General features: G+C 32.3%; 1 protein-coding gene across 1 annotated transcript; it reads right to left on the bottom strand.

Annotated features, from left to right (window-relative positions):
- Window positions 1-728: 728 nt before the first annotated feature.
- Window positions 729-1,630, bottom strand: LOC107856962 (glutaredoxin-C9-like). The gene has a single exon (XM_016701917.2). It carries the CDS (start codon window positions 1,350-1,352, stop codon window positions 969-971), a length of 384 nt encoding a protein of 127 aa, XP_016557403.1. The 5' UTR covers window positions 1,353-1,630; the 3' UTR covers window positions 729-968.
- Between the last annotated feature and the right edge of the window lie 9,874 nt (window positions 1,631-11,504).

Here is an 11,504-nt window from a genome sequence, read left to right as displayed (position 1 = left end):
AAAAAGTGTTTAAAAGCTAAAAACACTTAAAAATAAGTCAATCCAAACACTCTTGATATCTTTTGGCTTATAAGCCAAAACCAAAATTCAATTCAAATAGACTTTTAAAAAGAAAAATATGCCATATTAATTGAGAAGGATAATTAATTACTGGTTGCTACTACATGCTCATTGGTAATAACCTCCTCATCCAATAATCACCCAACCCCTCAAACAGGGGCGGATCCAGGGGCCTGGGTGGGGTTTTCGAGAATCCAATAACTTTCTTGCAGATCTAATATTTATATAGAGAAATCAAGTAAATATATAAGAATTGTAAGTTAGGAATCCATAAATAAAATATATTGTTAATGTATTGTTGGTCTAGTGGAGTAGAAAAACTTTAAAAAATTTTAGTGACCTTTTGATTATCGGTTCAAATCCGCTTAACTACTATTTAATTTTATTTTTATCTAACACGAAGAACCCACAAACAAACTAGAAACCTTAACTTTAAAAAAAAAAAGACAAACAAACAGATCATAGTTATAGGAAGAGAAAATTCCAAGAAAATATGCATGTTAGTTTTTATAAAGTTTGTGTTTCCTTTCTATCCGACAGGCAACAGCAAAGGTAAAAAGGGAACTAAAACAGTCCCTTTTGTCTCTCCTCTTTAGTAAACCTCATAACTGCGAATATTGCACCAATAATGAAAAATAAACTAATTAATTAATAAGAGAACATATTCATGTAAAAGCATAATAATTTATTGAAATCCAAGATAATATATAGAGCAAGTGATTATAAAATACAACAAACTCTAATTTCCTGTTTTTTCCCTTCCCTCCCCAACCGAAAAAACGAAAAAGAAAACACAAAATGAGCCTCTAGAAATATATTAGACACTATTCTAACTCTTTTGTCTCCCTTAAATAAAGTAGTAATTTTGTTGGAGTGAAAAATGGATTCACGATTTCAAGTGAGTGAATTCAAAGCCAGAGCGCTCCGGCTTCTTTAAGAAGAGGAACAAGGGTACCATTTATATGACAAGCCATAACTGTTTCAATTCCACCCAAGAATTTTCCACCAACGAAGACGGCCGGCACTGGCTGCTGCTGGCCGTCCCCCGCAAGTTGGAAAAGCAAAGCGTGAATTTCCCTGCCAGCAGCGTCCTTATCGAGCTCGACGATCGTGGGGCCCACACCGAGCCCGAAGAGAAGCTGCTTAACAACGTGACACATGCAACAACCGCTCATGGTGAAAACAACTACCGCATTACCCGAGACCAAAAAGCGAACCCTCTCGTAAACCGACTCCATTCTTGATTCTCTGACCATCCTCATGCCAGATGATGACTCCTTGACTACCTGCATTTTGTTTTCTCGTTTTGTAGAGTCTCAGAAAATTTCAAATAAACAATAAGAGCAACGAATTGACAAGAAACTGGAGAAAGTTGTTGTTAGGTCTTGCCTAGATAAAGATTGGGTTTTATAGGAGGGGAACATAGAGGGCCATGGTAGTAGGGTATGGGGTTATGTTGGGGTAGGGGGTGGGGGAGTGTATAGCTAGGGACATAGTAGCTGAACCCGGCAAATTCTGACGGGTTTGATATTTCCTCATTTTTACAACAGCAACAAGGGCGCAGCGCAGTACGATCCTTTCCTAATCATCTACTTTATTTGCATGCCTTTCTTCTGCGTTTTGCCTCTTTAGAATACTTTTGTAATTAAAGGGCGAAAAAGGAGATGACCAGAGAGGATAAGCTCACAAGTTTTGTCTATATAATTAAGGAGTATGTAATAACATGATGTTTCTTGGACCACTTGATTATGAAACAGTAATCAATTCCAAAATCTTAATTAGCTTGCGTTTTGAGTTTCAACATATGATATGTGATATGAAATTATGATTTCAAATTATCATTTGACCATGTGATTTGGGATCATGACTTTAAATATTAAATGCTTCAAAAACTTGATTTTTCATTTTTTTTAAAAATGTATCAACTTGACATATAAGTTGATATTTTGAAAAGGAAAAAAAAAATCATCATTTTAGATTATGCTAGAAAAAGATCCATGTTCAGCGTGAAGTTATTGTATGTACTGTATGGAAGAATTATGTTAACTAAAACTTACACAAAGACACAATTTATGTTTTCAATATTACAAAAAATTTCAATTCCCTAAATATATTACAAAAATCCCAACATATACACAAAATGTTATGTATATGTAGGCTATGTTATGTATATTAATAGGGAGAAAGAGTAAACTAATTAAAAAAGTGGGAGAGAGTGTAATTACTTTCAAAAGGGTTGGTATTTATGTTATTTATACTATTATTAAAGAATAACTAGTTATCATTATTGTTGACTAGTATATCTTTATTATATTATGTGTATCATTTGAAAGTTTGCAATCACAAACATTATGAAAGGACACATTGAGATATTTGATGTATCAATACAATGCCTTAAAATATACTGGTATCTTGTATATAAACTCTAGTTTGGTCATTTGGTAAGATTGTATAGGAATTAAGAGTTTTTTGATAGATTGCACAACTTGGGGTTTTCACATTTATGGAAAAAAGAGTTACAATTAAAAAAAATTCAAATTGCATATCCAAATAAAACTTCAATGTTAAATCAATCTAATTGTAAATCATGATTTCACACATTGTATGTTCAAAGGGACCCTTAGTATTTCTCTATCCACTATACTAGAAATGAAAAATTAAGGGATAATTTATTATTTATACATACTTATTTTATTATTATTATTGATTGAACACTTTTTGTTAGAGTTTGTGACCCGAATTTCGTTGATCCGGTCTTGAAAAAATCGCAATACGAACCAAGTTTGAGATTTCTTGGGCTTAGAGTTCTTGTACGCACGTATTATATTAGTGCGACTTAGAGGGTTGATTTTAATATGACGATTCTCATGTACTATTGAGAACTTTGGCTCCTCCTTGTATTTTCTCCGATATAATAAATTTCTCCTGCTCTGCCTGTAGTTTTTTCCGTCAAGGGTTTCCACGTAAATCTGTGTGTTCATCTTGTTTTTCTTTTGCTTATCACATTACTTTATTCCTGTTTGATTTCATAACAAACTGGTATCAGAGCGTGCACAGTTGTTTTATCGGGGATGGCGATCATGAAGTATGATATTCTACTATTGGACTGCAACACTAAATTTTTCTTTTGGCGGGTTAAGATGTGGGTTGTGCTCGCGCAGATGGATTTGGACAATGCTCTATTAGGGTTTGATAAGATGTCCTCATCGTGGACAGGGGGATAAATGGCGTAAGTAGGGGTGGACATGGTACAGTATTTTAAACTTCGGTACAGTAACTTTGATTTTCGGTATCTAAAAGAACAATGCCATTATCATACCAAATTAGTTCGATATGGTTCGGTATTTTTAAATTCGGTTTTGGTATTTTATGGTATGGTAATTCAGTAACTGTACTTTATTTGATTTCGATTTACATATATTCATATAAAAAACTATAACTTTAAAAACGTCAATCATATCAGACTAACAACTATCTTTGTTAATCATCCACAAAAAAAAGAACATTTCAATCACAATTGAGTAATCCAAGATGCAAACTCTGAACAACATTACCTAAACTTAAGCATAGTACTTTGAAATAATAAGTTTCCCAAAAAATTTATTTCTGAATAAAAGTTACTTTTATGTTAAATTGTCTAATGGATGATATATAAATATATTTAATACTCTTAAATATAATATATTTGGGTTTTATATATTATTAAAAAACTTTGGTGCGGTATACAATATTTTGGTATTTATTGCCTAAATACCAAATATCGTACCAAATACCATAATAATTTAAAACTCCTACCAAATACCATAATAATTTAAGACTCCTACCAAATACCATACCAAATAACATAACATCCATACTGCGGTATAAAAATTTTATTTTCGATATGGTATTCGGTGTATACCATACCATGCCCACCCCTAGGCGTAAGGATCAAAAGGCTCTATCTCAGATCCACCTTTATTTATCCAATTAGATTCTACAAGATGTTTTGAAGGAGACCATGCCACTGCGTTGTGGTTGAAACTGAAATCATTATGTATGACAAAGAGCCTAACTAGTAAGTTATATCTCAAACAATGACTTTGTTCCCATCACATGTCTAAGGGTGAGTCTTTGGAGGATGACCTATCTGTCTTTAAGGAAATCATCTCTGATTTAGAGAATCTGGAGGTTAAGTACGATGAGGAAGATCTAGGGTTGATTATGTTGAGTTCGTTACCTGAATCATGCTCGACATTTAGGGATATGATTTTATATAGTTGTACCCTAAACCTAGATAAAGTCTATGATTTGTTGTTCTCTAAGGAGAAGATAAAGCATCTTATGAATGAGTTGGAGACTTAAGGAGGTGGTCTCATTATTCGAGGAAGGACTCGTTAGAGAAACGTTGAAGGTGATGATAGGAATAGGTCAAAAGCTAGAAACAAAAACAAACCTATAATTTCTGCAAGGAGAAGGCCATATAAAATTTGATTGCTATAAGTTACAGAATAGAAATAAAAGAAAAGCTAAAAACAGAAAGGAAACCAATCAGAGAAGTTCTGTGAAGCAAGTGTTGTTGAAAATGGCGCTAGTGATGGAGAACTCTTGGTAGTCTCTGATGGTAACTCCAAATCCTGTGAGGATTGGATTCTTCATTCGGCTTGCACGTTTCATATGTAGCGCGATCGGAATTGGTTTACAACATATGAAATGGTCTCTAAAGGTGATATATTGATGGAAAATAACACAACCAGTAAGATAGCTTGTATTGGAACAATCAGGATTAAGATGTTTGATGGGGTTGTGAGGACACTTGGTGATGTGCGGTATATCCCAAACTTGAAGAGAAATCTTATTTCCTTGAGTACCCTTAGTTCAAACGGATATAAGTACACTGGTAAAGGTGGAGTCCTGAATGATTGTAAAGGTGCTCTTATTGTGATGAAGGGACAGAGAAAGACTACTAATTTGTACATCTTGCAAGGCTCTACGGTTACAGGTAATGCAGTTGTTTCTACTTCCTCACTAACAGAAAGTGATGTTTCTAAACTTTGGCATATGCGCCTGGGACATCTGAGTGAAAATGGGATGACTGAACTAAGTAGGAGAGGATTTCTTGATGGTCAGAGTATTACCAAATTAGAGTTCTATGAGCACTGCATTTTTGGGAAGCAGAAGAGAGTCAGATTCACTAAAGGCATCCACGAGACTAAAGGCACACTTAATTACGTTCATTCTGAACTCTGGGATCTTTCTATAGTACCTTTTAGAGAGGTGAAAATTACATGTTGACTATTATTGATGACTATTCCAGAAAATTTTGGGTGTTCTTCCTGCAGCAAAAGAATGATGTGTTGTCTATTTTCAAGGAGTGGAAGACTATGATTGAAAAGCAAACAGGGAAACAGGTAAAACACCTCTGAACTGATAATGGTTTAGAGTTTTTTTCTAATGAATTTAATGTTCTGCGCAAGTCAGAAGGAATCGTGAGACACTTAACAGTTCATCATACTTCACAGCAAAATGGTGTGGCAGAACAAATAAATAGAACTATAATAGAGAAGGTGCGTTATATGCTCTCTAATATTGGTTTACCCAAGTATTTTTGGCTGAAGCTGCTTCCACAACTTGTCTTCTTAACCATTCTCCTTCAGTCACGATTGACAAAAAGACTCCATAAGAGGTATGGTCTGGTACTCTTGCCAGTTACTCTAATTTGAAGATATTTGGATGTCCTGCTTATGCTCATGTTGATAACGGAAAGTTGGAATCTAGATCTGTCAAGTGCTTATTTATGGGTTATAAGTTTGGTGTTAAGGGATATAAGCTTTGGTGTCCAGAAAACAAAAAAGTTATAATTAGTAGGGTGTTGTTTTCGATGAAACCTCCATGCTTCGTGTTTCTGCCTTTAAAAAATCTAGCGCTTCGCTCTTAAATGAGCCTACTAACATGAATCAACAAAAGTCAAGCACCCACGTTGAATTAAAGATTGGATCAGAGTCTACATCAGTGCCTACTTCTCAGTCTAGCCTAGAAATACAGAGTGATATTATTTCTCCTTCACTACCAGTGGCACCAGAATATTCTACTACTAAAGAAAAGTCTAGGAGAGATATTAGACCTCCTCAGAAGCATGGTAAAATATAGTAGAAGGTATTGATTTTGGTAAAGAACCTTCTTCTTACTCAGAGACAGTTAGTTTTGATGATTCTGGTCGATGTATGGTATCTATGCAAGAGGAGATGGAACCACTTCATAAGAATGGCACATAGAATTTGGTAAGATTGCCTAAAGATTAGAAAGTTGTCCATTACAAATGGGTATTTAAAAGGAAGAAAGAAACATCGGGAGTTGAAGATGCTAGGTATAAAGTAAGACTAGTTGCTAAAGGTGACAGTCAAGTTCCAAGTATTGACTTCACAGATGTGTTTTCTCCAATTGTAAAGCATAGTTCGATTCGAGCCTTACTTGGTATTGTGGCCATGCACAATCTTAAGCTTGAGCAGTTGATGTCAAAATTGCATTCTTACATGGAGAACTTGATGAGGACATCTATATGCAACAACTAGAGAGTTTTGTAGTCTCGGGAAAGAAGGACTATGTATGTATGCTGAAAAGTCCCTTTGTGGCTTAAAATAGTCGCCCATACAGTGGTATAAGAGGTTTGAATCTTTTATGACTTCTTATATATTTAGAAGGAGTAGTTATGATAGATGTGCCTATTTTAAGGAGATAAGTGATGGTTCATTCGTGTATCTTCTCTTGTATATTGATGATATGCTGATAGAAGTAAAAGATATGAGAGAGATAATAAAAGTCAACATCTAGCTCAGTAAGGAGTTTGAGATGAAGGATCTAGAAGCAACAAAGAAGATCCTTGGCATGGAAATTCTGAGGAATAGAGAGAAGTGTAAGTTATACTTGAGTTAGAAAAGATATATTGAGAAAGTGCTTCACAGGTTCAATATGCAAAATGCCAAACCTGTCAGTACTCCATTGGCAGCATATTTCAAACTCTTAGCTACGTTATCTTTAAAGACAGATGATGAGCGTGATTATATGTCTCGAGTTTCATACTTTAGTGTTGTTGGGTCTCTTATGTATACGATGGTGTGTTCCCGACCAGATTTATCGTATACAGTTAGTGCAGTTAGAAAATACATGGCAAATCCTGGTAAAGAACATTGGAAAGCAGTTCAGTGGATTTTTAGATACTTGCATGGATCTATTGATGTTTGTTTGCAGTTTGGGCGAAATATAGATAGAGTGATCGAGTATGTTGATTCTGATTTTGTAGGAGACCTTAGTAAGAGGAGATCCGTTACAGGCTATATTTCACTATTGGTGGTTGTGCTATTAGTTGGAAAGCTACTTTACAAACTATAGTTGTTTTATCAACTATTGAGGCAGAGTACATGACTATTACAAAGGCCTGTAAGGAAGTTATTTGGTTGAAGGGTTTGTTTGATGAACTTAGCAAAGACTTACAGATTTCTATGATCTTTTGTGACAGTCAGTGCTATCTTCCTTATAAAAGATCAGATGTTTCATGAGAGGACAAAGCACATCGATGTTCGATATTATTTTGTGAGTGAAATTATTGCTTGTGGTGATATTGTGGTAAGCAAGATTAGTACCTATGATAACTTCGCTGATATAATAACTAAGACACTACCAAGTGCCAAGTTTGAGCATTGCTTGGACTTAGTTGTGTCAGTAGTTAAGATGTGCCCTTAGGGGATTTTGTGGAAGAGATGGGGAGTTTTCTTGAAACAGATTTGAGTTCTGAATTAGAATTCGTGTCAAGGTGGAGATTGTTAGAATTTGTGACCCGAATTTTGTTGATCTGGCTCTGAAAAGATCGTGGTGCAATCCATATTTGAGATTTTTTGGGGGGGTCTGTGGTGGTAGCGTAGGGATCGGACCGATCCCGTTGCGAGTGCGGGGCTTCGCTCCCACAGTATGGACCTGTATGATTTTGGGCTTAGAGTGTTTCTTGTACCCATGTATTATATAAGTGCGACTTAGAGGGTTGGTTTTAATATGATGGTTCTCGTGTGTTATTGAGAACTTTGGCTCCTCCTTGTATTTCTCTCCAATATAATGAATTTCTCCTCCCCTGCCCGTGGTTTTTTCCGTCAAAGGTTTCCACGTAAATCTGCGCGTGTTCATCTTGTTTCTTTTTTGCTTATCATATTGCTTATTCCTGTTTGATTTCATAACACTTTTATTATTAAATTATAATTAACTAATATGTAATTTTTATATTAATTTATAACTTAATCATGATAAATTAATATGACTTGAAACAAATACTTGATCGCAGTGGCGGAGCTATCTTTGCTCTAGGTGGGTCATTCGAATCTCCTTCGATGGCAAATTAGTACAGTTTTTATACTATGTTATGTAGTTAAAAATACTTTTTATACATATATAATAGATGTTAAACCCCCTTCGACTAGTTCGTATATTTACTTCTGAACTCCCTCAATGAAAACTCGACTCCGCCACTTCTTGATCGGTACATTTAAGTTTTAAAAGCTACTTCACAACTGTTAATGAGTAAAAACTTATAATGTAATTTATTATGGTTAAGTGATTAAATAAAGTAAAATACATGTTCATTGAACATGATTAAGTAAAATGAACTTTAAATTCAAACTCATGACATGCATGTATTAACCTGCTTTATACACCCGACTGTAGGTAATTAAGCTTTAACCCTTGTTAATGGCTGTATAGTTGCTTAACAGAGTTAAGAGTGCTGATAAATTATTAGTACTGCAGTTCCCTTTATACTTATTAACACAATCATTCTTATTCTTTTGTAATTTAATTTAAAATTATAAGATTCAATTTTTTTTTTTAATTTCTTATCAAGTCAAAATCAGAACAAACAAATAAAAATCAAAGGAATAATTAATTTCCTGAAGTAATTAATTTCCTTTATACTTATTAACAAAACCATTCTTTGTGGAAAAGTTTTACTGAAAAACTTGATTCATGAAAAACTTTCCCGAAAAATTCTGAAACCCAACTAAATAAATTCAGTTGTGTGTGTAAGGACCATATTGTGAAAGGGGGTAAAGTCATATTCCCAACAGGAAAAAATGGTGCAGAAAATCACCAGAATTAGCTGTAAGAGAAATGAGATTGGCATGGGAATTCGGATAGGACAAATGTTACCTCATACATAGTGTAACCTGAAACTCAAGACTTCAAAAATGCTTTTGTGCCATCAACCACAATATTATTATTAATTAATAATAGTAATTTTTTAAGTGAATTAAAGTTTGCATAAAGATTTACATATATTATTCATTTTTTAAGTAAAATTTACATATCTAGAACTATATAAAAAGTATGATATTATTAATTAATTGAGATTACTTCGAGATCTCCCTCCGGAGATTTGATTTCATAACACAGCTTTCTTGTGAAGTTTTAGTTTGTGATATACGCTTACCATTCTTATATGGAAAAATTACAGAAAGTAGCATATTTAAGACTATTATTTTAGTATACGTGCGTTGCACGTGTGTCTCGTGTCAAATAATAAAATTATATGTAAACCTGTGCGAACTAAACTTTACCTGAGTCAAAATATTTCGAAAATAATCTCTTTATCTCCGTAAAACAACTTTCTTTTGATTAGTGACTTTCTTGAGATTTTCCTTTAAGAGATGCACTCTGAAATTGCATGAGAATCATATGAAGATGGGAGCTTACTTCTGGAGAAATTCAGTCTCATGCCTATCGAGATTATAGATAAGATGACTCCAGAACTTTTATTTGCTTCGCAATTTTTAGACCTAATTCTTATATGGTGACGTATATTAACAATAATACACATAATGATTTGAATATTTTAAGAGTCATATATTATAGGATTCATATATTTCATGTATTTTAGGACTCTTTATTTTTTCCATATTTATTTTATATTCTTTTCATATATTTTAGGAATTCTTAATTTAATAAAGGAAAAATGCGAAAAGACAATTTTGTCCATTGCAATATATTTTAATGAAGGGCAAAAAGTTCAAATCACTTTTCTAAGGGTCTTCAGCCTTTTAATTATTATAGATAATTACAATAAATAACAACACTTTTGTAAAATTATAGTTTATAGCAAGAGTAACATTATTTTACTCATTAACTAGGTAAGTGCATGTTTTACTCTCACTATTTTACATTTTTCTATTTTCACTCCACTACTTCACCTCTCCCAAATATAGTCATATCTTTTACCCTTTTTTTTTCGTCTTATTTTTTTTATCATTTTTTTTATTTTTTTATTTTCACTTTATTTTCTCTCTTCTATTTCTCTTCTTTTTTTCCTTTATTCTTTTTCCTTTTTTTTATTTTTTTTCATTTTTCATATTTGAAGATAATTATCTCCATGATCATCAAGATTTCAAAAGAAAACAGCATTACTATCTTTCACTGTTTTATATTTCTACCTTTTTTTTCTTGTTAGTTTTTCTTTTTATGATTTTATTTTTTTATTTTGATTTCTTTTTATTTTTTATTTTTTTCTTTCCACTATATTTTCTCTCTTCTATTTCTCTTTTTTTTTTCCTTTTCCTTTTCTTTTTTTTTCTTTCTCGTATTTTTTTCTTTTCCTATTTTCTTTTCGTCTTCTTTTTTCTATTTTATTTTGTTTCTTTTTTTTTCTTTTTTTTTACACTTCTATTTCTCTTTCTTCCTTTTTCTTTTCTTTTTTCACTTCTCTTTTTTTCTTTTTTTTTCTTTTTGTTTTTTTCTCTATTTTTATTCTTCTATCTCTAACTTTTATTTTGAAAAGACAAATATGTATATCACATACACATATTCAAAAAACATACAAAATACATAGCCATACAGATATGAATATGTATTTACAGTATTAAACATACATATATATTTACGAAATACATATTATATTCATATTAAATAGTAACAAACATAACTATACTATATATCTTCATATGTATTTGCGAAATACAAAGGTGACTCATATAAAATAAGAATATACATATGGATCAGGTATGTATTTTGTAAATACATATGCAGAGCTATATGTATTTTATACGGTGTTGAATTTGTCTTTGAACTGTACATACTATGTCATTTTAGAGGATAACATATGCACTTATTTGTTTTCTTTTACTGTTTAAGATATGTATCATGTATTTTTTTATTACCTATATGTATATGTATATAATTGTCATTTTTGTTATAAAGATTTTGTGTCCTACATGTTTATATATACATGTGAGTCAGATATGTATTTTTGTAAATACATATGTAGATATATATGTATGTTTTTTACCGTAAATACATATACAGACTGTATGTCTATTTATTTTGTATATTTTTTTAATCTGTATATATGATATAGATATTTATTTTTTAAAAATAAAAGATAGGGATAGAAGAGTAAAAAAAAAATGGAAAAACACAAAACAAAAAATAAAAAT

Source organism: Capsicum annuum, chromosome 8 (assembly GCF_002878395.1).
Source record: "Capsicum annuum cultivar UCD-10X-F1 chromosome 8, UCD10Xv1.1, whole genome shotgun sequence".
Lineage (NCBI taxonomy): Eukaryota > Viridiplantae > Streptophyta > Magnoliopsida > Solanales > Solanaceae > Capsicum > Capsicum annuum.
Note: the sequence above shows the minus strand (reverse complement) of the source record. Positions and strands in the feature narration are given on the sequence as shown.